Below are 26,154 nucleotides of genomic sequence, written 5' to 3'. Positions count from 1 at the left end.
TGTTGATTTGTAGGCAGAATTAGGCAAAAACAACTGACTCACCGGAGAACCAGAGTCAGTGACTAAACAGTTTGTAACAAGTGGACATAAGTGTTACAATAAAGAGCAACACATATGTTTTGTTCGTATTGTTGTTGGCAAACTGTATCCACACTAAAAGCTGAATTTTAATTGAACAAAGATTGAAGAACTATGGCATGTTCCTCCAAGATATTTGGGAGAAAACTGCACCTAGTAGAATTGATGCTGTAATATTTTATTTTTGTTCTACTAACTGCAGTTTGTATGAAGTTAACTGATTAAAAAGTATTTTACTTTTAGAGCCTTGAAGTTAGGCACAGTGCCGAATGGAAGTATGGCGTTCTGGATCACCATGCAGTCCAAAATCCAAGGTTTAATATATATATATATATATATATATATATATATATATATATATATATATATATATATATATATATATATATATATATATATATATATATATATATAATTATTGTTATTGTTTTTTATAAAACATTTTTTCTAAACTTTATCTATATATCAATTAAGCTGAAGCTACTCTGAAGGTGTGATGATGAAGATACTTTAAATACGTTGTATGTTTTTCAAATAGTTTAAATTAGTGTCAATGTTAGTAGAATAGTTCTGTGGGACCACAGACTGCATTTAAAAATACACCAGTATATGAGTATACCAGCAGTGGAAAACCCACAGCAACACTGTAACAAGTGTCATTGAACGCAGCATGACATTTTGCTCGTCCCCTTCTTCAAATGGGGGAGATGCGTTTACGGGCGTGCCGCCACAAGCCAATGGAACCGAGCGAGAGGAGGGGTCAACATTTCCATGTTCATAAAAGCCCCGACGTGCTCTTCTGACGTCCGCTCTCTCGCCCCAGAAGAAGTGTACCCTGGTCAACTGTCGACGCCGGCTTTTATTCGTTTTCAGCTAACACCCTCCGCACCCCCAAAACAACCGCAAACATGAGCAGGAAATTCTTCGTTGGTGGAAACTGGAAGCTGAACGGCGACAAGAAGAGCCTCGGGGAGCTCATCCAGACCATGAACGGCGCCAAGGTGGATCCCAATGTCGGTATGTGGATCCAGACAGTCGTGTCATCACATCGCCACCGGGATATTATTTGTGTAGCGTATTGCTGTCTGTTGTTACTGCTGCAGTTTACTTTGCAACATTTCCTCATTTTTTGTCAAAACGACTCGTTTCGTTCCACAAACCAATGACACAGTTCGCACGACCGACGCTCACCTCTTCCGCGTTTTTAGCTACTTTCAGTGTGATGTCTGTGAATCGACACGCAGCCACGGACACATGCGAATGTATGAATCCACACGTAGCGACGCTGAGGGGGGATTATCGCGAGTGGTGGTGGGTTTGCGTTCTCAGCGGCACGTAGTCCAGCGGAGTCACCAGGCCTGCCTCCGCTGTGGGAGCGGAGGGTGCGTTCAAGTGAGGCTTGTTCCGCCTCCATCCTCCGCTCACTGATGATACAGTAGGCTAACGTGAGCTTCTCTGCGAAATGTATTCCAATTCACTTTGTCGAGGCTTGTCCATTAGAGGAGATGGCAGTGGAATGCAACAGCCGCGGAGATAGGGAACACGGCCGATCGTGTCATATTCACCTCGTCTACCATTAATCCAACGCCACCTGAATGCGGCGGCAGACATTTACCCTGCTGCTGCCTGCTTCCTGTCGACTGGACACAATCTACACAAGATCATTCTGCCGTTTTAAGACACTGCTCTGTTTGGTTTTTTGAATGCACGATGCTCTGCACACACGCAGTGAGGCGTTCAATGTGTCTGGGCCTGTTTCCGTGGTCACCAGGCCAGTTGTACTTCTCCTGCAAATTGGTGTTATGCAACTGTCATGTTGTATGCAGGCCCGATCTGCACAAAAGCAAACTGTCATTCTTTTGATTCTATCCTTGGACTTTGCTCCACTAATGAATCCGCCCCCCTAACAAGGCCAGCCTGAAACCCAATCAGGCTCTTCCCACTGGCCTCTCTTCTGAGCTTTTAAAGTCAAAGTTCAGCTCTTTCCTCCCCAGACTGATTTTCCTCACATCAACGATATTGAATTTGACTGAGTGACCTCTAGCTCGTGACTTTTCCTTGACTGCTGCGGAATGCATCCATGTAGGTGACCTTTTGGAGGCTGAACTCAGACCTTTCACGCAGTGGGGTCTGACTGTGGCCGGGGAGAGATGACCTTTACCAAACCAATAATAACGAGAGGTGTTTAATATAGACTCCCTTAACCCCAAAGATATGTTACATTGCGAATGTCAGTGTCTTAACTTTACTGTTCTGTGCTTGACCCCAGCAAACTGTACTGCTGTTGACTTTGGTAAAATCGTGTTTGCACATGGGGGCAAACATTTCGTTTTTTCACACACACGCACACAGTGCAAAATGAATCAGTTTTAAGATGCAACAACATGAGCAGTGCGTTTTTTTTATATAGTTTGTCAATTTGGCAGTAGTAATAGTAGTAGTAAACATGTACATCGATGTACTGTTGTTGGTTTAAAGTACAAATTACGCCATTTATTACTGATGTGAAGAAACCTTTAACAGTCAGCAAACTGTCAATCAGTTTGAGATCGAAAGCAGTTTCAAGTCCTGTGTCTCTAATAAACCATGGTCATCGTTGACCCGGAGCATTCAGTCGGTTTATCAATTCTCCCTGTAAATGTCACAAGTGAAAAGTCTGGATTAAATTAGTCTCTTCAATCTATATGGTGTTGTAGTGCTGGGGGGGGGGGCGTGTATGTAGATCTTTATTTAGTTGTCCAGTAGTTTAACTGATAGGTCGGTGTTAGAGCACACTTATTGGCAGCCTACTGAAGTGTCTTAAAGCGATGGCTGGAACCCCATCCAATCCGTTTGGATGTTATTCAGCAGCTGAACATGCTGTTTTCACATTCATAGAAATGATCCAAACAGAAAAAAAACATTTAAGAAAATAAACAGTGATATACAGTATTAAAGATATAGTTAAATAGTTAGTTTGGTATCCTTTTCCTTGTCATAAAGGCTACATTACTGAGACGTGAAATATTCCAAAAATGGACTGAACACACCGTGTTTAGCCATCACAGCTAGATTACTAATGACTGAATTCACTTATGTACAGTTAATATCTTCTAATGCTCCAAAAGTACATTTCCAACAACAATCACAACAATGATATTGAGGAAGCTTTTAAAAATGTATCATAAAATGTGAACCAGATGTAAGTGTATTTTTTTGTGTGTTAATAGAGGTGGTTTGCGGTGCTCCATCCATCTACCTGGACTTTGCCAGGTCCAAGCTGGATGCCAAGTTTGGCGTGGCTGCTCAGAACTGCTACAAAGTTGCCAAGGGTGCCTTCACTGGGGAGATCAGGTATGTCATGTGTCCATCGGAGGAACAATTACAAGGGTTTGATAGTGAGCAAATAAAGATGGATAAGTGAAAACAACTTATAGGCAGTTGAAATGCAGAAAAGTAGCCCCACAAATAGTTTGATTTATTCTGGTTTATTCTGTGTTTCAGCCCTGCGATGATCAAGGACTGTGGCGTGAACTGGGTGATCCTCGGACACTCTGAGAGGCGCCACGTCTTTGGAGAGAGTGATGAGGTATTTCTGGAGCATTATATCCTGTACATTCACTTTGCACCGGCTCTGTCAGTGTCCGTAGTGGCAATGGGTGTTAAATGGAAAGAGATTGACAAATATGCATCATTGCATCCGTTTGTTGTGTTAGCTCATTGGTCAGAAGACGGCCCACGCTCTGGAGAGTGGTCTCGGGGTGATTGCCTGCATTGGCGAGAAGCTGGACGAACGAGAGGGCGGCATCACCGAGAAGGTCGTCTTTGCTCAGACCAAGGTCATCGCAGGTACACTACTCCTGACAACCCCACTGTGGAGGTTTATATTTACAGTAGACAGTCTGGATGTTGTAACACACATTTTAGTTTTGTGTGCAAACTGGAACATGCTGGAACTTGGAAGTCATAAAAACTTGCCAAATACAAATTCAAGTCTTATCACACGTCTCTTTCACAGACAATGTAAAGGACTGGAGCAAGGTCGTGCTTGCTTATGAGCCTGTGTGGGCCATTGGCACCGGCAAGACTGCCTCCCCACAGCAGGTAAATATTAGAAACCACTGAATATTTCCACATCTTGGATAACTACAGTTTATTTTACCATAACCCATCATAACGTCGGTTTCCTGTGTGTCACCTCAGGCTCAGGAGGTTCATGAGAAACTGAGGGTGTGGCTGAAGGACAATGTATCTGAGGCTGTAGCCAACTCTGTGAGGATCATCTATGGAGGTGAATCAGTGGGACGAGATGAGAAGGATTATACTATTATACTATTCTTTATTTATTTTACCACATCCATCTTTTCTCACCATTCTCTGCTCTTCTCAGGCTCTGTGACCGGTGGAACCTGCAAAGAACTCGCCTCCCAGAAGGACGTTGACGGTTTCCTCGTGGGCGGAGCCTCCCTCAAGCCAGAGTTTGTTGAAATTATCAACGCCAAGGTGTAAAAATCAGGGCAGCAGCAGCAGCAGCAGTGTCACCATGTCCAGATCAGAGGCCAGCTCCATTGTGATGATCCAGTTCCATCGTCCCTTACTCTCAGCACTTAGTCATCTTCCCCTATCTGTTCAAAGTATTTTGTGTAATCGTGTCATTCCCACCTTTTCGTTTATTTTGTTTGCGTATTTTTTGTCCTGAAGAAAAGCGACAGGTTGACACATGCACTGCACTGAATTGAGTAAAGTCCACTGAGAAAATAGTCTGTGTGCATACTAACTTCCACGCCAAGTGCTCAAGCTGTTAAGACTGTCAGTTACACCTTGAGGTGGACAAGCAGTCGGCGCCTTTACTTGAAAAGTTTACTTAACTTTTTTGTTAGGTAAACAGTGTCACAGCTCTTGTCAATCAGATTTGTTCTTGTCTTTTTAATATTGCTGTCTCGTTTGTGTAATTATGATGTTCTTCTGTGGCTTTTACCTCCCCGTAGACATGCATGATCCACTCCTCTCATTGGCTGTTTTACTAAGAGGGAGGTGTCCATTACATGTTAATCACATTGTGTCATGGCCGATGGATTAAAGGGTGGGATGGCTGTAAGGAAACATTATAATAAACAGTTAAGAGACTATTTTCAGTTTGTTGTCTCTTGTTTTTTTTTTACCTTGTTGGCATTTATCCTGTGACTCTCAAGAATATAATATATGCTTGCATATACTGTATACCAGTGGATTTCATAACTATTCAGACTGTAGTGGGTTCATACAGACCTGGTGGTAATCCCAGTGGTGTTCTCAGAATGGGAGAGACACGGTATCTGATTACAAGCGTGAACTGTTCATACAATGCCATGCAGAGTAGCATATATCTGCTATTTTTATCCTGGTGTTAACTAAAACGGACACAAAGCAGTCAAAGATTCATGTGTCAGGGGGAAATTGTGCACCCTCTGCCAATTATACACCTGTACAGACAGTAATGTGTAGTAGACAAAACAATAAAAACCCAAATCACTACAGACCATCACTGACCTCCGTGCTAAAATATACTATTGAATTGTCTAGGAATTTCTCTTCTCTCCTGGGAAACTGCAAGTGTTCTCATGCACTATGCAAGGTCGTATCTGTGGCAGCCCGAGACATTCGATAGGTAGCTGAAGGCTGTCGCGTCGCAGAATTTAGGCTACATCCTGCAAGACACATTGTAAAGTAAATGTGAGTGTTGCTTTGTAGATAGCCATTTTGTTGTGAGATGCCGACATTACTCTGAGAGATAAATACACCCACAGGGACCGGGGTTAGGCAGATTATCTTGGGACGTGGCCAGTGGCATTAGGCCTCGTTTGGGGGTTCCCGACCATGCAGTGTCCTGTACATGGCCGATCATAGGTTTCTCACAACATTGTCATCGCTGTAGGCTTAGGTATTCACCCGTTCTCTGGGGCCGTTCCCTTCCCAGCTCAGGTGCCCAAGGCAATTGCCTGCATTTCAATGTCCCTGCTCTGTGGCCACTGTTTTAGTTACACCTGCAACAGCCTAACATAATCCAACACAACTGCTCTGTTATACTGTACAGGTTTTTTAACACTGTCATAGATTCAACTCAATTTTATTTGTAAAGCACCAAATCACGACATGCATTATATCAAGGTATTTATAAGGGCCGAGACATTCCATTGCAATATTATTGAGGGAAAACCGGAAAACAGTTTCCCCAGATTTCAATGGGAAGGAACCTGCATTGTTATCTTTGGTGATTTTGAGTTGATCAAATCTGTGAAACGTCTTTCTGAATGAAGAGTCTCCAACACATTCCCAAAACTGGGACACATTGAGGTTAAGACACGGAGCTAATGAAGATAGCAAACGAATGTTAAATATGAAGGGCCTCCAAAGTCCCCTTTGCCTGTGGCCCTTGCAGTCCCTCGAGACACTCCTGCCCCCGAGTGTGGCCCCCCCCTTTCTGTTGGCCCCCTCCCTCTGCAGCCTGAGGGCCACGGGAGAACTGGGGTCTCGCCTTTGCCCCCCGGTCCAGTAGGGGGCGGTAGTGCCCCGCACCGCCCATCGCTGCGTGGCTCGTGTCTCATGTCCGTGTTTACAAGCGAAGCGTGACGTGGGAGCGGGGGGACTCGCATGAATACGTGCCCAGGCGCCGTCCGTTTCCGCTGCAACATGTCCAAGATGCTGTCCCTGAGAGCGTTCCTCAGCGAGAGGCTGGCGGCGGCAGCGGAGGAGATCCTCGGAGCGGTGGAGAAGACGCTGTACGAGTACAAAGAGGAGATTTCCCGTTCCAAAGATTTGGAGATCAGCCGCCTTAGGATGCAGCTGAAGCTGCTCAAGTCAGGTTGGTTCCCGCTGGCATCGCGCTACAACCAAACCTCGAATGAAGGTTTGCCTCACGAGTGTGATTTGTCTCTCTGTGTTTTGTCTCCTCTTTTGCCTCAGACCCCCGGGCAGATAGATGTCTAGGAGCTCCGCTGCAGCAGCTCACCCATCACCATCCTCCTCCTCCTCCTCCTCCTCTTCAGCAGCACCATCACCACCATCAGTCCGTCCCTGCGGTGGAGGCGCCTGAGTCCCAGCACTGTGAGGAGGACGAGGGCAGCAGCATGGACCAGGAGCACCCGGAGCCGTCTGAGGTCAAGAAGGAGCAGCAGAAGAGCCACAGAGACTTCTGGATAAGTCACGACGACGAGCAGCTCGAAAGCCTCGAGTCGGACATCAAGGACTTCATCTCTTCTCCCTCCAGTCTGAAAGCCAGCGTGCAGGACCCCACCTTGCCCTTCCACCCCTATCACAACAACATCATCATCAACAACAGCGGCGAGGAGGGCAAAGAAAAACCCTACAGCTGCTCTGTGTGCGAGAAGCGCTTCAGCAACTGCTCCCACCTCGCTGCTCACATCAGGACGCACACGGGCGAGAGGCCGTACAGGTGTGAAATATGCAGAAAGACCTTCATCACGACGAGCGCTCTGAACCGACACCAGACCATCCACACGGAGGGGAAACACTTTGTGTGTAACTACTGTGGCAAGTCCTTCAAATGGATGGAGTCTCTTGGCAGACACGTGAGAAGTGTTCACAAGAGGGAGAACGTGCCCGTATGACACGCATGCGGCTGCACATTCACACTGTGCACGTGTCCAATAGATCAGATGCGTTGTTATTATGTATTCATTATCGTTCATTTTAATGATCAAATCACCCAACAGGTGCAAACAAAGAATGTAATATCTGTTTATCTGTGTGAAGTTGTGAATTGTGTTGGTGAATCTGTGCATGGACCTTATGAAGCCGTGTCTACATAAACCCTAGATAGTAAATTATGTGTAAATAAATTGTAGTTTTTTTAAATCAAATATTGGTCAATTTATTCTTTCAGAATAAAGTATCAATACACTAAACATTTTGATACTGTTTGATTATATTCTGCTCTCTACCGCAGGAATATTAGCAAGGGGAAGTTGCACCAGTTCACCAGTAGGTGGCAGTCACAGGATTTCATTCATAATTTCTCATCACTCTCCAGTATTTGGCAGTATTCAGGTCCTGCTGTCTCATGTTCTGAGTGTGTACTTCACGACTGCGAGCTGAAGTTTTTTTTCATCCAGTAGCCTTCTTACAATCAAAATATTATAATCAATATGAACGTTGTTCACCTCATGAAGTGTATTTCCATTGCCTGAATAAGAACTGTATAACTACCAGGTTAAATGGAAACCATTTCCATGCCAAGGGAGATATCCAGGATACTACCACAGATTATCTCCAGTTAAAATTGAATTTAGAATTAAGTATTTCAATGGTGTGGTGATTTATCTTATCATCAGGCAATGAATAGCATTTTTCCATTTTTATTTACCCTCAAATATGATTTTGTTTGGGAAAATAATCTTTGCAGGTGTCTAAAACAGTTTCTTTATCAGTTTGTTTCAATACTTAATCGAAACTATATAATTTCTACACTGAAATATCAAAATTGTATTATCTTTTGTTTCTGCCCTCACTCTTCACTTTTCTATTATTATCCAACTTTGCTGTTCTCTGGTATTTCCAGAGGTGGTGGGTTGTAAACCCATTTCCATAAAAATTCAGCCTAACATAGTTGGTGTCTTTGGAAACTTCTGGTATCACTAGAATTTGAAATGAAGCCCTGTGGATACAAGCTATATTAAGCTGCACAGCTTGAGTTTGTGATGACTGATCCACTGGTGGGTCAGTGGCATTTAAGAGTTTAAACCTCAAGGTGGTACTTAAAAAAAAAAAAATGAATCGACCACTTGAACCACAGCAATTATTTTACATAAAACTACTTTTTTTTTCTTCATTATTTATATCTGACAAACGAATCCAGGTTCTAACCATCCAGGGCCTTTCTGTGTGGAGATGGCATGTTCGCCCCGTGTATGCGAGGGTTTTCTCCCGGTACTCAGGCATCCTCCCGCAATCCAAAAACATTGATTGACCAAAGTTGTGAGAGTAGTTGGCGGTTCCTTTGTGCTTTAAATCGAGTCAACCTTTTTCCATGAAAACCACGTCTCAGCGGGCAAGAGAATAACATGGTAACACAGGACTTATAGGACCAATATAGGTACGGATGGTGTCGTTTTTCTGTCGCCATTACACTGTGAAATCATCTTTGACATCATAATGTGGGAGGGAAAGTTGTCAATTTAACTTATTATTTAATTATTTCAGATTTCATGCACCAACCAGCAGCGACACTCTTTATTCTGTTGTATTTTGTACAATTCAATGACAATAAAGGTTTTCTATTCTGTTCTATTCTATAACGTGTATTTGGCACAGAATCTCACCAAAAGAAAACGTACACTCAGTTCATCTCCTTCCTCAGGCAGCAGGATTTTTAATGCAGGGGGAGCTGTGAGAGTACAGTGTGTGTGGAGATTAATGTTCATGTTATAAATCGTATATACTGTACAAATCTTCAGTGAGCATGTTTTGAGGTTATACTCACATCATTTACTTGAGCTCCTGAAAACAACTGAGGTAAGTGTCTGCAAGCTGCACTTCATTCGCGTCTCCTAATGCTGTAGAACATCTTGTTGAGCTGGATTATGATTTCAGGCTGCACTCGCTCACTGTAGAGATTCTCCGAGAGCACTCATGTTACATGCAGGTGCTCTGTGCCGTAAACCATTTATGACGAGCGTGGACAATGAACATGACGACACAGTATCTTTTTGAAATCAAAAGTGTGGATCAGAATAAAGATGATGAATGGTGAGTGCTGGGGCTCACAGCTTCAAATCATGTTTGTCAGCTGAAGTGCAGCAGCGGTGCTCTGACCACATCTGTACTAACTTTAATATTCTGAACAAAGAAGGAAGAAGGTTTGTAAAGGGACGTTACAATATATCACCTCAATAAGTTATTGACCTGTACATTTGTCCATATTCTGTATATTCTGTATATTATCTGTTACCTAGCATAGCATGTTCACTGCACCTTAATCTGTATATTATAATCTGTAGAATACACTTATACTTATATTTATAGTATTTATTTATATTTATAGCATCCCATTAATCCATCCATCCATATATACCCAATAATTCACATTTTGTCTATCTGTAAATTCTGTAATTACTTTTGTACATAGCACAGACTCTTGCACTATCTGCTTATTGCACTTCTGGTGAGATGCCAAACCTCATTTCGTTACTCTATACTTGTATATGTGTAATGACAATAAAGTTGAATCTCATCTCTCATCTCATATAAGACTTTTACAACCTGGTGCTGTACCTTCTTTGTTGTTTGTCTCACAAGGTTTCCAAATCTCCAAAAGAGCAATGTGCTTCCCATTAACTCAGTGGCCAAAGGCCTCTCTCGCTCTTTGTTCTCACTAAATGGGTACACAATGTTTCAGGTGTCTGTGGAAACAAGAATTTCCGATATTTGCCAAACAAATATCCTGGCATTATTTGAAATCAACAAAGATGGCTTGAATTTGTGGCATTTTGTTTGAAATGTCTCATTTCTAATAGAGAATATTGGGTTTTTGTTCTCGGTAAACAAATTTTTTTTCTTCTTCATTTGATCTTTAAAGTAGGCTGTTTTCAAACCCAGCTCTCTTATTTTTCCAGTCCAACCTTGTGGTACTTATTTTTAACATGTGTATCCTTGGACAGGCTCTTCATAGACCTGGTCTTTTCAACCCTAACCTCTTGTTTGTTTATCGAATAATACAATGTTTTAAATGTGGGATACCAGGTGATGTAATGTAATCAAAGATGAGAGTGAAATCTCTTAGGTTTCAGTCCTCGTCAGACCATTTTAAATCGCAATCCTGGTCACTGAGGTGGTGTAAACGCTGGCAAACTGCGGGTAGCAAGCTGCACCGACCCCTGTGTGAAGTGGAGGGAGGTCACTCCACATGTTGTCTACAACCACTTAAAGATGCTCAGCAATGTCTCAGGATGATGCTCTGGGATCCTCTTCTCCAGGCTGGAATAGAGTGAGCAAGAGGTCAGAGGAGATTGATTGTCCGGGTGAGGGGAGGTAAAAAAGGTGAAAACTCAGCCCTCGGCCTGCACTTGTGCCACTCTGCAGTTTGCCTGTTGCTGCTGTGGGCGTGGATGGCACTCACTGCTGATAAATGACATGTTGGGGGATCTGCAGAAGTTTCATTGACTGGGGTGAGTATCCCTGCATGCAGGTTTCAACATGGCAATATTTAACTTCAGGACTATCATATTGTAAAAGCATCCTGAGCGTAGCTGTACTGTGTCAGCAGGACAAAAATATGAAGTAGGACAGCTCCAGCTGGATGGGAAAGATGGGAGCAGATGCATCAACTTGAGGATGCAGAGAAGTGTTTTAACATCATTAACATTAACATTTATCAGGGGCAAAAGAGCCTGAATGTGAATGGAAAGTTTAGAAAAGCGGATATTTTGCTACACTTATGAGTAGCTGTCAAGGGCTTCTGATACATAATCATCCGCATGTCAAGTACACTTCTTTGAGTGTCGAAGCAAAGGAATACATTTCATTTTAGGGACCATGTTAGAGTTTAGCCTCTTCCACCGTTGTAAAGGTCGGCTGTGGCTCAGGAGACAGACGGGGTCGTCCACTAATCAGAGGGTCAATGGTTTGATCCCCCGCTCCTCCAGTCCGTGTGCTGAAGGGTCCTTAGGCAAGACACTTTAACCCTGAATTGCGCCTGAAGTGTGTATATGAATGATGAGTGATAGAAAAAGTTCTGTATATAGCAACGCTGTGTGAATGGGTGAATGTGATGCTTTGGGTGGTCGACGACTAGAAAAACATTCTATAAACACAGACTATTTACAATTTAATTAAGTCATTGAAACATTTATACTATAGGTAAAAACTGGCATTCATTAGATGAGATAGTGATTTTAATCATTGTATAATAAAAGAAGGGTGTTGATCTGTGGCCTTGTTTTTCTAATCAAATTGTTATCACATGTGACCAAAACTGCTGGCAGGTTGTTTTGTGTTGTATCCTCAGTCTTGCTGTTGCCAGTTGAGGCCTGTTATTACTGACAGAGCATTTAATTTCATAAACCACAGAGTAGTATCCAAAAACCCTGTGATTGAAACGTTGCCTGACACTGTTCATTAATCTGATGCACTAAACCATACATATGTGATATCTGAAAGTAGGTCAATGTGAAAGAACTAGACTTCTTTGCAACCTGTTCTGATATTAACCTTTATTTTCATCCATGTTTACAATTTAAAAAAGCTGTACAATAATATGATACAGGCCTACATAAAATATTTTGTGTTCATCATCAAGTCTTTCATCCTTCATAACGTCCTTCTCCATTCTGAGAAAGGACTGATGAAGTGCCAAGAATATCACCCAGATGTGATGTCACCAGCGGGGAAAATCAGATTTGTCCTGCTGGATGATACTTTACATTATGTTGACATACTTACTCAAGGTGACTTTTAATGACATCCAACCTACATAGCAACTCACAAGCATGCCCTCTGCGGTCTATATTTCACATACTGTAGCGTGCCTCACATCCAATATCGCTATCCTGTGATGGTTCTCACAGATAGGGTCATCAATCAACGTCAACTCAGTGTGAGGAGTTTTTATTGCATAAAAAAGAGAGAGAGAGATGCAGACTTTAGACAATCGGGCAGCATCTTGTGAGGCAATGTAAACTGACAGAGTGTATTTTTTATTTATCAGAAAAATTAAGGATGCAATAAAGTTTCTTCACATCACCAAATCTGCGAGCCAACAGTGAATCTGTCTTTCAACGTGAGGGTCGTATTCACTGATCCGTATCCATTTGAAGGAGATTCCTGCAGCTGGACACGGTGAGAACACACACACACACACACACACATTCACTGCCCTGAGCCCTCAGCAGTGTCTGTAAATCACACTCCGACCGTTCCTCCTTTCGCTCTTCTCTTTATATATAGATTACTTCTATTCTCCTGGGTTTTTTTCTTTCATTTTTACAGTGCAGTAAGGAATGTTCGCTCCACAGGGTGGCTGGTGTTCACTGGAGCAACTCATCTCCCATATCTCACACTCATTCCATGTGTCTCCCATTAGCTACACTCGCCAAAAGAGGGAGGGAGAGAACTATGGAGAGGAAGAAGAAGGGGAGTCAGAAAGGGAGACAGGGGGGGGAGAGGAATTTGATATGCTTTGTGCATGAGTGACTTGTATAAAACAAAGACAGGGGAAATAGTCTGAATGTATGTATGTGTGTGTGTGTGTGTGTGTGTGTGTGTGTGTGTGTGTGTGTGTCTCGAGGGGGTCACAGTGCACTCATGAATACGCAAGAGACTAGAAAAAAAAGATTATAATTTATTTCCAGATTTTTTTGCCTTCATTTGCATCTTGTTTCACAAGGTAAATTCAACATAAAAAATAAAAATAAAAACTGCCTGCCATACCATGAAAATGTAAAAAAATAATAAAAATAATATGTACTGTATATATAATTATATCATTATCAACAAACAGACAACATTAATCATAATAACAATACTATTGATCATAAACATAACATAACACTAAATTGCTGGTCTCATGCATATAGAACGCCCCTCGGATACAAAAGAGGGGGTAATTACTAAAAATAGAACCAAAAGTTCCACCAGTTCAGAATAAGCGCCTAGCTACATGCAATGACAGAAAAGAGACTCATGTACACATTCCTTCTGGCAAAAGTATTTTACACATACTGTACTTCACTATAGCTGCCCCATCTAATATACTGTACGGAGCACAATACAAAACAGGACTGGAGTTCAAGAACATAATGCAGGGAAGCACTGGAGTCTGGATCTTTACGGTGGTGAACATTTCACACCCTCCTCCACTCTGTTTTTTTTTTTAATCTTTCAAAATCTTCTTGTTTTCTTGAACGAATTCCCCGTCCTTTAGTCCAGCTTTTGTTTTGAGTCTTTATTCCTTCACTGTGTTCCAGTGCTTTTGCTTTGCTTTATTCGTTTTATTTTGCACACGCACTCTCTCCCTCGTTTTCTCCATGCTGCTCTTTGTTGTGCCCCTCCCTCACAGGGTCTTGTCACTTTCTTTCTTCAGGTGACTAAAAAGTCAAAGGAAAATACATGTTAGAGTGCAACTTTAAAGGTTGGACAGAGGTCACGAGTAAGGTTGGGGTTCAATTGTAGGATTCAGCAGAATTTGGATAGAAAAATCAACACACATCAAATCTTTCAGAATCACTAACCTACATTCCTGTCCTAGCTGACTGGTGTTTGATAAATAAAAATGGAACTTTGTTTATTGGAAAAAGCTACAAAGACACAACACATCCGTAGAATTATAACTTCTCTTTGGCCAAAAAAAATACCATCACTGAGTATATTCACTGGTGTTGTTTGTTGAGTCAGGCTACGATCAAGGCTTGTTTATAAGTTGTGGTGACCAAACATAGTCTACCTGCATCACAAATCACGTAAAGGTCATTTTGTTGTTTGTCAGATCAGATTTGGTTAATTTTCAAATGTAATGAGAATTTTTTCTCTTTCTTCGCATCCATGCAAGTAATGAACTGCATTAACATGGTGAGCTAACAGTCAGAAAATGCTGAAGCATACACTAGTTCTACAGAAAATATATAGCTCTGGCCATACCAGGTAGGTTCAAGTTTGGTTAGACCTTTAAGGCATTGGATTTAGGTCTCAGTTTTAGGGCCAAATCAACAGTGTCCAAAATATTGGAGCCGAAATAAATCTATGGATTAATTAGAAAAAAAACCCAGTTAATAGTATTTTATATTTCTGGTTCCACCTTCTCAAATGTGAGGATTATCTGCTGGTCCATGTCTTACATGATGTTTATTCTGGTTTTGGTCTGTTGATCGAGCAACAAAAAACAATCTGAAGAAAACACATTTGAGAATTTGATGGAGAAAACATTGATCAGCTAATTGAAAAAAAGTGAACAGATGAATTAACAATGAAAACATTAAATCTCTACTGCATTATGAATGCACACACCGCCTCCTTACCTGAAATACTCGTCCTGGGTGAGGGAGTGGTGGTGGTGGTGATGGATCCACTGTTGTTCCAGGGCCAGTCTCTGGATTTGCAGCTCTGCACTCTGGGCCTGCTGCATGGCCTGGAGCTGGTGGGCCGCTGACATGGGACCAGTGAGGGAGGACGGCTGGGGCAAGTCACGGAAAGGAGCACCTGTCCACAAAACAGGGTGCAAAGGAGGAGGAGCATATAGGGATACATATGGAAAAAGGAGAAAAAAAGAGCAACAGGGTCAATCATCAATGTCAGATTCAAACAAAGTATCTTCATGAACTTTCTGCACTGTGGAGTTTTTAGAGAAAAAAAATTGAACGAGTACATGGACGAGGAGCCTTCTCCTCACCGAACAGCTGTTGGCGGAGCACCTCGCTGTCAGTGAGGGGGTGAGCCAGGATGGGAGTGCCTAGTGTGGCTCCTGGGTAAGGGAGGCGTGCCAAAGGAGACCCCGACGCCAACGGGTCCATCAGGGGGTGAACCCCGCCCGCCGCTGGATGCCAATGATGTAATAAGAAATACAGGAGATATTTAATATGAGTCAAAGCATCAGTATGAATTCAAACTACAGATGACAGACAGCATTTAATTATAGTCACATTGCAGTTTTGGACACTTTGGAAATCTGAATAAGTGGAATTAAGTCAGAGAAATAAGGTTTCTGGACACATTTGTAAATGTGTACATAATAGCTTTTGCCAAAGTGACCAACCAATGTAATGTGTTAATATACAGTTTTTTTATTATAGTATTATATAGTATTATAGTTTTATACAATTAAGCAAAAAATGAGCCAAACAAACATGCAAACACGTTGGAAAACAGTTCCCTCTGCTTTAGAAAAATGTTAAAATCTTTGGTTGAAAAATGTTAATTTGAACAAATTGATGAGATGTCTCAGAGAAAATGAGCCAATATCACTTTAAATCACAGAAAATCTGCATTCTCTACTGAACTACACTAACGCAAACACAATATATTTCGGAGTAAAAGGATAAGGCTTAATTTTTTTCCCTTTCCATGCCCTGTCTGTGGAAAGACAGACACAAGCCAATCTATATCTACTGCACATGTAAATCTTTAAAAATGCATCACAAATATAAATAAAGGGTTAAGTAATGTAAAACAGATGGAAACTGTAGTTTTCAGCACACATAACTCAAACACAGTAAATGGTGCATATGTATGGGACTACTTACAGCTGCAGATTAAGAAACATTTGGTGTTTCAGTCCCACAATCCCAAAGACACTGCATTTTGATGTGTGTGACTCAAAATATACTGCATACTAATGTCATGCAGTGGTGTGGATTTTAATAGTTTTTGGATAACAATGGAGGTCCATTGTCTACAGAATCTCTCCAGCGTTGTCCTTGAATTTTTTAGGACACAAATGGTTTCAAAGTAGCACATCTGTGTTATCTCAAGGTAGGTGACAGTTGTAATGACAACATTGTTAATAGCAGTGGGTACCTGTGTCTTGCTGGTGTAGGTGAAGATGTGAGTGGATGTGTGAGTGCTGGTGGTGATGAGGCGTCACATTTAGCATCTGAAGACGTCCCAGATTTTCTCCACCACTTCCCCCACTTCCCCCACTCGATCCTCCTCCACTTCCCCCACTCGATCCTCCTCCACCTCCTCCACCACTTCCTCCCCTTTCTCTCTCCCTCTCTCTTTCTCTCTCTCTGTCCCCAAAGGGCGGCAAAGCTGCTCTGTCTCTGTCTCTGTCTCTGTCTCTCTCCCTCTCCCGCTCTCTTTCCCCATTCCTGTCTCGTTCAAAAGAGGCGGGTGAGCGAGTCGGAGTGGGGTAAGCCTCAGTGGGAGTGGCAGGAGCAGGGGCTGGTGGCTGATGAGAGGACAGGGAGCTGGGAAAAGAAGAATGAGGGACTGGGTGGTGAGGTGAGGCGGCATTGGAGGTCGGTGGAGCTGGTGGAGGAGGAGCTGGCGGAGGAGCGGCAGGGGCTGCCGGAGCTGGCGGGGCAGTAGGTGCCGCAGATGATGGGTGAGAGGGGAGTGAGGGTGGGAGGAGAGATGAGGGAGGTGGATTGGACAGAGACTGAGGGGCCGGAGGGTTGGGAGGTCGAGTTAATGGGGCCATGGTTGGGTTCTGAAGGTGTGGAGGGCCAGGAGGAGCTGGGGGAGGAGGAGTGCCATAGAGAGACACCTCATTAGGTGCCCCAGAACCTCCTCCAAGGAGCAGGGGGTGTGCATGCACATGGGCATTGGCATGGGCATGGGCATGAGCATGAGCATGAGCATGAGCATGAGCATGGGCATGAGCATGGGCATGGGCATGGGCATGGGCATGAGCATGAGCATGAGCATGGGCATGCGAATGTGAGTGAGCAAGAGCCAGAGCTGCATGATCATGTATAGACCCTGGTGGGTAAACACGCTCATCACTCTTAAATTCAAATCCTTGCTTTATTCGATCTCGATGTGCAGCCACAGCATGAGGAAATCCAACTCCTCCTAATCCTGCACCCCCAATCCCCCCAGGTACTGGGCCTCCTGCCATCCCTGGGTGGCCACCAACACCTGGACCACCTTCAAGACTGCCACCATACAAAAAGCCCAAGATGGCTGCTGCTGTAGCTGCATCAGTAGGCAGGTGGTGGGGGTGGCCTAAAGCATGGTTTTGGAATTGAGGAAGGAAGAATGATGGGTGAACATGGGGATGGCCATGGTGAACTTGTTGGTGGTGTGCCTGGGCACGACTTGCTGCCCCGAGAGGAGACATAGCATGAGGGCGAGCATACTCGCTCAGGGTTCTCAGCGCTGGGGTGTCTGGGCCTAGGTATGGACCTCCTAAACCTATTCCCAGGGCCCCTTGTGGGCCTCCAACCACAGCTGATGCCCCACCCATGGATGGCAGGAGGAGGGAGTGGGGGATAGAGTGAGAGAGGGTGGGATGAAGATGGTGTGCTGGGGGAAGGTGAGCATGTGGATGTGAGGGATGATGCTGGGGGTGAGGGGATGAATGGGAGACAGGGTTGCCTGAGGAAGAAGAGGAGGAAGATGAAGGGTCAAGGATGATAGAAGACGAGGAGGGAAAGAAGAGTGAGGAACCCTGGCGGCCCACTCCAGCGGCATTGACATCCTTCTGCTGCTGTAGAGAAAATAGGAGACAGTAAATTAGATCTGCCCTGATCTGTTTAACTCCCCTACCATTAAAGTGATCAATTTAATCTACATCAAATCCATTAAATTTGACACCCTACATAATTATCACACTCAAATGTGCACACCTGTAGATGTCGATCCAGTTCTCTCTCACGCTCACGCTCCCTTTCTCTTTCCCTTTCTTTTTCTCGCAGGTCTCTGGCCCGCTGTTCGACCTCCCTTCGGGCCCTTTCGATCATCTCATTCCTCTTCTTCCACAGTTTGGAGCCATCCAACGGGACAAAGAGGACATCGCTGCGGGCACAGGAGTTCCCGGGTCCACGGTCAAGGACCTTGTGAAACCTAGGAACATGAAATACAGCAGTGAAGTACATCATTATTACAACCATCAGGAGTTTGTATCACCATCATAAAAGTCATCAATACTGTTAATTACATCTGGTGACATAAAGAGGTACTGAAGAAAGCGATACACTGGTAATCTCAGTTAAGATGATTATGTCTTTTTTACTTTACCGTGCTGATTGACTGGCGTGGATGGGAATGTCAACAGGTTTGGGTTCAGGAGAGGGGCTTCTTAACATCGGTGGCGGGCTTTCACTCTCTTCCCTCTCTTCTATTGGTTCTTCCTTTATAACAGGTGTGGGAGGTGGGCCTGAATCTGAATGTCCTTCTCCACCGGGGAGTGAAGAACTGGAGGCAGGAGTCGAGACACTGTTGTTGTTAACAGAGTTACTAAGAGGCGGAGGTCCTTTTGACACATTTTGAGGCGAGAGTGAATGTGAGTTGGTATTGCTGCTATTGGGTGCGCTATTGTTGCTATTGCTGTTAGGCATGTTACTGCCACTGTTCCCATTGGAGTGGTACGTTCCACTGAATGGAGGGTGGCTGTTCAAAGTGCCGTGGAATGGGGAGGGGCGACATCCAGATGAACAGCTTGATGACACACCTGGCCCAGGAAGTGGCATATTGGGTGCAGAAGTGGAGCCAGGAGGAAAAGATGAGAAGCCTCCCATCTGATTGGTGGATGGGCTGGGTAAGGGAGACAAAGGTGTTGGAGGAGTCTGGGCAGAGGACTGGTAGTGTTGGGGCCGTACACTGGGTGCCATACCTGATGGGGGTGCCTGGGCATGGGAGGTTTGAGGTGGGGCTAGAGAGGGCTGAGGTGGTGGTGGAGGGTAAGGAGCATTTGGAGGGTGTACATGGTGGCTGGAAGAGGAGGAAGGAGAGAGTGCAGGAGGTTGGTTTGGGCCTCCACGGTTTTGGTACAAAGCAGACTCTCGCAGGTTTGAGTCCCTTTCTCTGTCTCTGGGTGCAGACTGGTAGTGGGGGTGAGGTGCATGGGGGTGTTGGGTTCCTCCAGGCCCTGAAAACTCTCGTCCCAGGTTCGGAGTCACCCCAGGGGAGCTGAGGTACTCTCGATTTGTGCCAGCAGAAGAAGGCCCCCCGACAGGAAAGTCTTTTCCTCCAGTGGGAGTATATTCTCTGTGAAAGTGGTCTGCTCCAGAGGAGGGGGTTTGTGCCTGGTCCATTGGAGGAGGGAAGTCTCGGTTAGAGGAGTTTGGGGGATGTGGGTGGGGGTGTGAAGGCAGGGAGGAATGAGAGGGGTGACTAGGGTTGTTTTGGGGTGATGCAGGTGGGTCTCGGTTCAGCATGGGGGTGACAGGTAGCCCCGTGGTTGAACTTGGAGGGTTTCCCTGGGGGATGGAGCTGTTGTTTGGGTTATTGTTGCCTACAACCTCTCTTGTCTGGCCCCCAAACTCACCCCATCTGCCTCCATCTTTGTCTCTGGGATGCCCCCCTCCAGCTCCATTGGGGCCAAAGTCTCTACTCTGATTTTGGTTTGGCAGAGGAAACTCTCTTCCTCCTTCACGGTCACGTTCCCTTTCTCGCTCCCTGTCTCTGAAAGCTGGACCGAAGTCTCTTCTTTCAGGACCTAAGTTTGGTCCTTCTCTCCCAGAACTTTGGAACTCCCGGTTCTGACCCACAGACAGAGCCCCAAACTCCCTTCCTTGGATGCTGTTGGGCCCACCCATCCCACCACAAGCACTATTAGTATTACCCCCACTACTATTGTTGCTGCTACTGCCAATGGGAGCAGAGAACTCCCTGTTCATCTCCCTCCCCCCACACTCCCCCCTCACTCCCCTCTCCCTCTCTCCTGCAGCCCCCCTCTCTCTGTCCCCTCCCCCTCCAGCGTACCTGGGAAGGTACTCCCTGTGGGGGTGAGGATGAGGATGGGGGAGGTAAGAGGGGTGGGAGGAGGAGTGGCGAGAGGACGGAGGGTTGTAAACAGAGGGAAGTTGCTGCTGCTGCACTGGGGGTTGGTGCTGTGGTTGGTGTGGGTGGTGGTTGCTAGGGTAACGGGTGTAGCCCCAGCTCCCCTGACAACCAGTTGCTGTGCCACCCTGCCAGCTGGTGGAGCTGTAGTGATGAGGGTGGGTGGAGGTCTGGGTCTGAGGCTGGGACTGTGGCTGGGGGCCAGTCTGTGGCAACAGCAAAGGAGGAGTGGACTGAGGCTTGTCCAAGAGTTTGTCTGCTTTTTCTATTTTGTCTCTTTCTGTCTTAACCTCAGCAGGCAGGTTTTGTCCCCCAAGCTCTAAGGGCTTCAGGGCAGGTGGAGGAGGAAGAGGAGGGGGCAAGGAGTGTGGAATGTTGGGGCTGTTATGGGAAAAATCTCCCGAGATAGTTGTCTTTGTCACACACTGTGTGCTGGCTTTGGAATTCATTCGGTTGCCACTAAGTGCACCATCAACGCCTGTCGGTCCACCATACTCAACTTTGCACATCAGTTTGGAGTCCAGGGAGAAATAGGACTTCCTCCCGCTATTGCTGTCATTTGATGAATCCCCTGCTCCACGGAGAGAGGGAGTCAGACCAGAAGAAGAGCATGGAGTGGAGGGGGGCTTAAGAGAAGGACAGTCTTCAATTCTTGCATCCACATCTCGCTTTTCTCCATCTCCACAGGAGTCCTCCCCTCTCCCGTCTCGTAGCGTTCTCCTCTCCTCTCCTGCCACCTTCCCTGCTCCGCTTTCCTTGCCTTTCTCTCGTTCCCTCTCTCCTTGCTTTGGTGAGTCGGGGCCATCGGAATCAGAGTCGAGGCTACCCAGAGGGGAAGCGGAGAGACTTGGGGATGAGGAACGATTGTCCTGGTCTATATCCCGCCCACTACTCAGACTGCTGCTGCTATTGGCCAGGCTCCCCACAACTGAACTCCTGCTGCCCTGGGATTGGCCATCTTCATTGTCACTCTCTCTGGATTGGCTGGCAACTGAGGTTGGAGGTGGGACAGTGGAAGGAGCAGAGCTGTCAGTCGAATGTGTTGATGTTGGGGGGTTTGGGGTAGAGACGGAATCCTGATAAAAAAGGATAATTTGTGGATGAGGTAAAATTGTACACTTTATGTAATTATACTGCTTATATTTATATATATATATATATGTATATATCTTAATAGCTTAGACATTGCCTTTTGAACGATTTAGCTGAATCAAAGCTTTAGAAATGGTCTTTATATAACAGGTTGATGAAATGTAACACAAACCTGAACTTTCTGCCTCTTTGGAGGAGACACAAGTTCCTCCCCCTCACTCTCTGATGAATCATGCCCTTGTGATCTGCGACTGAAGCGATTTCCAGCCAATTCCTCAACAGCACCTCTTTGCTAAAACAACACAAGACTTTAAATTGTGTAGTGATGCCTTTGTATCTCTAATAGGTGTATGTCTGTTTTTAGAACAAAGCCATCAATGTCCAACATGAAACATGAAAGATTTCAAAGTGGTAAGCACACATATTGAACAATACTGACACTGCAAGGGTCTGTTGCAATCCTACTGAGGACTCAAACGCTGACAACAAACACACACACACACACACACACACACACACACACACACACACACACACACACACACACACACACAATTCTATACACAGACTTCTTTATTGGTATTAACTTGCATGCACACACATATACATAAACGTATAGCGAACACAATGAGATAGAACAGGAGACAAAAGAGGTAGACTCTAACCGTCTGTCTATCGTTGCGTTCAGGGCAAGTGGGGCTGGGGTGCGGGCGTCTACCCCTTCTCTCCTCACTCGCCCCCCGCCGTCGCCCACTACGCATGGGCATCTGCACAGCCCAAAGTCCATCAAAGGAGGAAAATATGAAAGAGGAAAGCGTTACATATTAAAAACAAGGTACGGTTAGAGTCATGAGGAGATAAACAGAGATAAATAAAGAGATGTGTTAAGAGTTAGATAAGAGTAAGAGTTACCACAAGCCCAAAAAAGTAAAGTTTGTGTTATTCAAGGTGCAATAAAGCAACAACAAATGGAGGATAAAAAGGAGAGGAAGCTGAAATGAAGAACAGATCATAACAGAGTGAAGGCAGGACACAGGGAGAAATGTAAGCAGAGGAAAGAGTAGAGTATAAACATGTAATCTGCTTTTTTAGACCACATTACTGCATGTCCCAACCAAATAAATAATTTACATCTTGGTCACCCCAGCTGTTTTGAAATATTATCACATACTAATTATGGTGTAGTCATACTCCAAATATACTACACACAATCCCTGACATCACTGTAAAAAAAAAGACATAGGCCTTGTGCATACCGATTCTTTGTGTGTCCGTGTTTTCATTGTTCCTTCGTTATAACGTCCATATTACAACACAAGCCATTGCAGGGGCTGAACTTGTTCCTGTTGCTTACTGACTGGGCTGTGTGTTACAGCATGAGAGCTACCAAAACCTGGAAAGAAGCAAAAACAAAGAAGGGATTATTCAGTCTTTATCTGCATGGAAATCCTACAGTGATTACCAAAAAAAAGCATGAGATGCAAGTGAGGATACAGTAATTTTGTTTGTGGACATAAGTGTGGACATAATGAAAACATCTGAGTTTACAACAGCTAAAGTACGGCTGCAAAATTTAAATTCCCAGCATGCTTCACACTGTATCAGCACAGCTGCTTTGCCCTGCGCTCAAAGTAGTCTCCTCCCCTTCGGTTTCAATCACACTAGCCAAAAACGCATAAAGGCACAATAGTTTACCTGAGCACAATGCACTGGGGTTTTGGTGAAGAAAAACAGGGAGCCATATCACCCGAAACACAGACAACACATGCAGAACAGGCAAGGTGTGGATTGGTAAGCCTGCATTTTGGATGGCGGTCTGCAGAAGACAGGGAACTCCCACAAACGTCTTGCAAATATGGGGCCACACCCCCTTTCCTTTCACCTTCACCCAAAACAGCCAAAACCCACAGTCACTCGTGGGTAACCCACGGTTATGGGCATGCAGCCTCTAACCAGCCAGCCAGCCATTAGGGGAAATGTACAACGTCAAGAGCCTTTATCCATTTGGGTGTGCCTGACAACATAGGTGGACTACCTTGCGAGGGCTTGTCCAATCCATTCATTCATGTACAGCCGTGATGAAAAAATGTGATATGTATATTGAATGAGGATATAAATAGTGCACGCCACTGTATGACAAAAAAAAAATGCATTTGGCTGAACAGTTAGCAGAGCTAATGTACACTCTGCAACGTAGCCAGTAAATTTGTGGGTATGTTTAAGCAAGTTCGCTACTGTAAATACTGTAGCTGCTCCATTACACATGGCTATGCATTAATTATTAGTGCATGCTGCAGTGACTGACTCAGTCCTGAGAGTACATTTTTTGACAATCCACACAACCACTGCACACACTTCCTGTGCACAATGGAAAAAGGTGGCACCTACAGGCCTATGTGACAATGCAGTGTGTGCACAATGACCCTAAATAACACAGGGATGACGATGACAAAAAGTTTATGACACAGTAGTGGAAATCAATCAGTCCCCAGCAGGTTTCTGTATACATAATGCATCTCAGTTACAGGTGGCAGCCACTGGCCTGTCTGTGCTCCACTGGCCGTGGTCAGCAAACCATAGGACACAAACACAGCACCAATGTGCACCGGCTCTGACACCACAAGTCCCCAATGCATGCCATCTCAAACACACACACACACACAGGAGCACACGCACATGCATTCTCATCAAATTGCACTGCATGTGATGCAAAGCAGCAGCATGCAGTCGCTCTGCTTACATCAGCCAGCGAGCACCGCAACGACTCCTTCTTCTTTCTCCCTGAGAAATGTTATTGATACACGCGCAGAGGAGACCGGCCGAGGCGGACCACGGTCCACCCACGACGGGTCGGAGTCGTGTTCGGCGGCAGCACACACACACACACACACAGGTTCACCAGCAGAATGGATGTCTGTGCAGAGCCGTTACTGGAAGCTGCACATCTTTGGGGGAGAGAGGAAAAAAAAAAAAAGAAAAAAAAAAAAAAGATATGGAATGGCGATTCATGGCATTTCGCACCGGCTCTCCCTTCCCCTCCTGCTCGCTGGAATGTGGGACCGCGTCGTGCACTCTCGTGAACACCCATTCACCGGGACATCATTTTTGCCAGAACGCCGGAGCATGATGATAATTAACGCACAAAGGGTGGAAGGGGGGGAAAAAAATGGGGAGGGAGAGCTCAAACGTGGCCAGTAGGAATAGCTCCAAATGCAGAGTATAAGCATCCATTTTTTTCCTCCTTCTCCTTACCTATAATATCCAGCGATGCGTGCTCTCCCTCTCCCTCTCCTTTCTCTCCCTCTGTTGGCTCGCTTTATGCTGCACGCTGACGCGCACACCTCGGAGCCCAGGCGTCTGTCAACACGGGCTCGTGCCGGCTCATATTGCAACGGGCTCGGATGATAACAATAAGGCAGAAGAAATCCCTTTCTACCCGTTGCAGGGGAAAACAGGGGTGCCAACTGAAGACTGTACAAATTGATGCGTACCCTCGCTTCTTCCCCACCCCCTTTCTCCCCCTTTTTTCTTTTTTTTTGTGTTGCCCCCCCCCCCCCCCCTCCCCTCTCCCACCCTACCTACTCCCCCTCTTCCTCTAAGACGACTTGCACTTTTTTTTTTTATATCCCTCTCCGGTCGTACAGTCAGAATCTTTAGCACAGGGGTGAGCCACGGAGAGAGGGATGCACGTCGGGTGAGAGAAAGGGAGAGAGAGGAGAAGGCGTGATTTGCATAAGGAGGGGGGGGGGGGCTCGAGGAGGAGAAAGAGGAGGAGAAGGAGGGAGCAGTCGAGGAGGAAGAGAGGCGCAGGGAGAGGGCCAAACTCTGAAGAGGGAGGGGATCAAGAGGGAGGGTCTCTCTCCTCTGTGTCTGTGGCCTGGTCCCTCCAGAGTCACCTTTACTGTATGGAGCCTGGCGAACTACGCGTTCGCCCCTTATCTCGCGATGAGGAGGAAGAATCGCCCATGAGGTCTTTGTTCTTAAAGGTGAGAGAGGTGGTGGACCAACGAGAGAACACACACACACACACACACACACACACACACACGTCTGATCATACGAGCATTTTACTGACAAAGACCGTTCGACTCGTTTGGAATAATCCCACAAATGTAACACAATGGATCAATAAAGCGTGCCCTCTGTTGTTTAATGTGAGTGTCCAGCAGCTCCCCGTCTGTCTCTCTGTCTGTCTGACTGTCTGTCTGACTGGGGAACGCTTGCAGCGGTGTGTCCAGTCAAGCGGCTCTGCAGACTTCCTCCTCCTCCTCCTCCTCCCCTCCGCTCCTGTCGGTCTCTCGCTCCCCTTCACGCAGCCCCCTATCCCGTCTCCTATTGTGTGGTAGTCATGGCAACCCGGCCGGAGACTGTGGCCGGTGCGCCTGCGCGGCTACAGCCTTCCTTCACCACCGACCCCACCACCACCACCATCATCATCATCATCATCTCCGTCGCCGCCATCGGCCCCCGGCGCCGACAGGAACTCGCGCTCCCCCTGCTGCACGCTCTGTGGAACTGCGAGCGCGCGAGGCCGACGATCGATCCGAGGCCACGCGCAGCTACGACATCATAGGA

General features: G+C 45.5%; 3 protein-coding genes across 10 annotated transcripts; 2 read left to right on the top strand and 1 right to left on the bottom strand.

The window, feature by feature from the left end:
- The first annotated feature begins 866 nt into the window (after positions 1-866).
- tpi1b (triosephosphate isomerase 1b) lies at positions 867-5,186 on the top strand. The gene is made up of 7 exons (XM_035642757.2): positions 867-1,095; positions 3,288-3,411; positions 3,562-3,646; positions 3,774-3,906; positions 4,076-4,161; positions 4,261-4,348; positions 4,448-5,186. The coding sequence occupies exons 1-7, from the start codon at positions 987-989 to the stop codon at positions 4,564-4,566; spliced, it is 744 nt and encodes a 247-aa protein (XP_035498650.1). The 5' UTR covers positions 867-986; the 3' UTR covers positions 4,567-5,186.
- A 1,432-nt stretch (positions 5,187-6,618) lies between these two features.
- Positions 6,619-8,317, top strand: LOC118315357 (zinc finger protein 782-like). Its single transcript, XM_035642599.2, has 2 exons — positions 6,619-6,898; positions 7,000-8,317. Exons 1-2 carry the CDS (start codon positions 6,688-6,690, stop codon positions 7,662-7,664), a joined length of 876 nt encoding a protein of 291 aa, XP_035498492.2. The 5' UTR covers positions 6,619-6,687; the 3' UTR covers positions 7,665-8,317.
- A 5,060-nt stretch (positions 8,318-13,377) lies between these two features.
- atn1 (atrophin 1) lies at positions 13,378-25,093 on the bottom strand. 8 transcript variants are annotated; one of them, XM_035641067.2, is made up of 10 exons: positions 24,832-25,093; positions 22,836-22,972; positions 22,245-22,346; positions 21,752-21,871; positions 18,724-21,563; positions 18,333-18,549; positions 16,558-18,193; positions 15,410-15,577; positions 15,063-15,243; positions 13,378-14,135 (listed from the first exon to the last, which is right to left on the bottom strand). In XM_035641067.2, the coding sequence occupies exons 2-10, from the start codon at positions 22,860-22,862 to the stop codon at positions 14,102-14,104; spliced, it is 5,325 nt and encodes a 1,774-aa protein (XP_035496960.1). In that variant the 5' UTR covers positions 22,863-22,972; positions 24,832-25,093; the 3' UTR covers positions 13,378-14,101. The 8 variants fall into 8 exon arrangements, 7 of the variants coding, with proteins under 7 accessions (XP_035496960.1, XP_035496983.1, XP_035496975.1 ...); XM_035641090.2 differs by having other exon boundaries at positions 15,434-15,577; XM_035641082.2 differs by having other exon boundaries at positions 16,558-18,190.
- Positions 25,094-26,154: the final 1,061 nt, after the last annotated feature.

Source organism: Scophthalmus maximus, chromosome 1 (genome assembly GCF_022379125.1).
Source record: "Scophthalmus maximus strain ysfricsl-2021 chromosome 1, ASM2237912v1, whole genome shotgun sequence".
Lineage (NCBI taxonomy): Eukaryota > Metazoa > Chordata > Actinopteri > Pleuronectiformes > Scophthalmidae > Scophthalmus > Scophthalmus maximus.
The sequence above is the reverse complement of the archived record's forward strand: the minus strand, read 5'-3'. Positions and strand labels throughout refer to the sequence as shown.

Bases quoted from the DNA above. Each gene is read 5' to 3' on its own strand.
- tpi1b (XM_035642757.2), top strand. From the start codon at position 987: ATGAGCAGGAAATTCTTCGTTGGTGGAAACTGGAAGCTGAACGGCGAC. The intron at 1,096-3,287 runs GTATGTGGATCC...GTGTGTTAATAG, and splicing joins CAAGGTGGATCCCAATGTCG to AGGTGGTTTGCGGTGCTCCA. The intron at 3,907-4,075 runs GTACACTACTCC...TCTCTTTCACAG, and splicing joins TCAGACCAAGGTCATCGCAG to ACAATGTAAAGGACTGGAGC.
- LOC118315357 (XM_035642599.2), top strand. From the start codon at position 6,688: ATGAATACGTGCCCAGGCGCCGTCCGTTTCCGCTGCAACATGTCCAAG. The intron at 6,899-6,999 runs GTTGGTTCCCGC...CTTTTGCCTCAG, and splicing joins GCTGAAGCTGCTCAAGTCAG to ACCCCCGGGCAGATAGATGT.
- atn1 (XM_035641067.2), bottom strand. From the start codon at position 22,862: ATGAAAACACGGACACACAAAGAATCG. The intron at 18,194-18,332 runs GTGTGCACATTT...TTTTCTCTACAG, and splicing joins AACTGGATCGACATCTACAG to CAGCAGAAGGATGTCAATGC. The intron at 15,244-15,409 runs GTACTCGTTCAA...TTTTGTGGACAG, and splicing joins GGAGAAGGCTCCTCGTCCAT to GTGCTCCTTTCCGTGACTTG.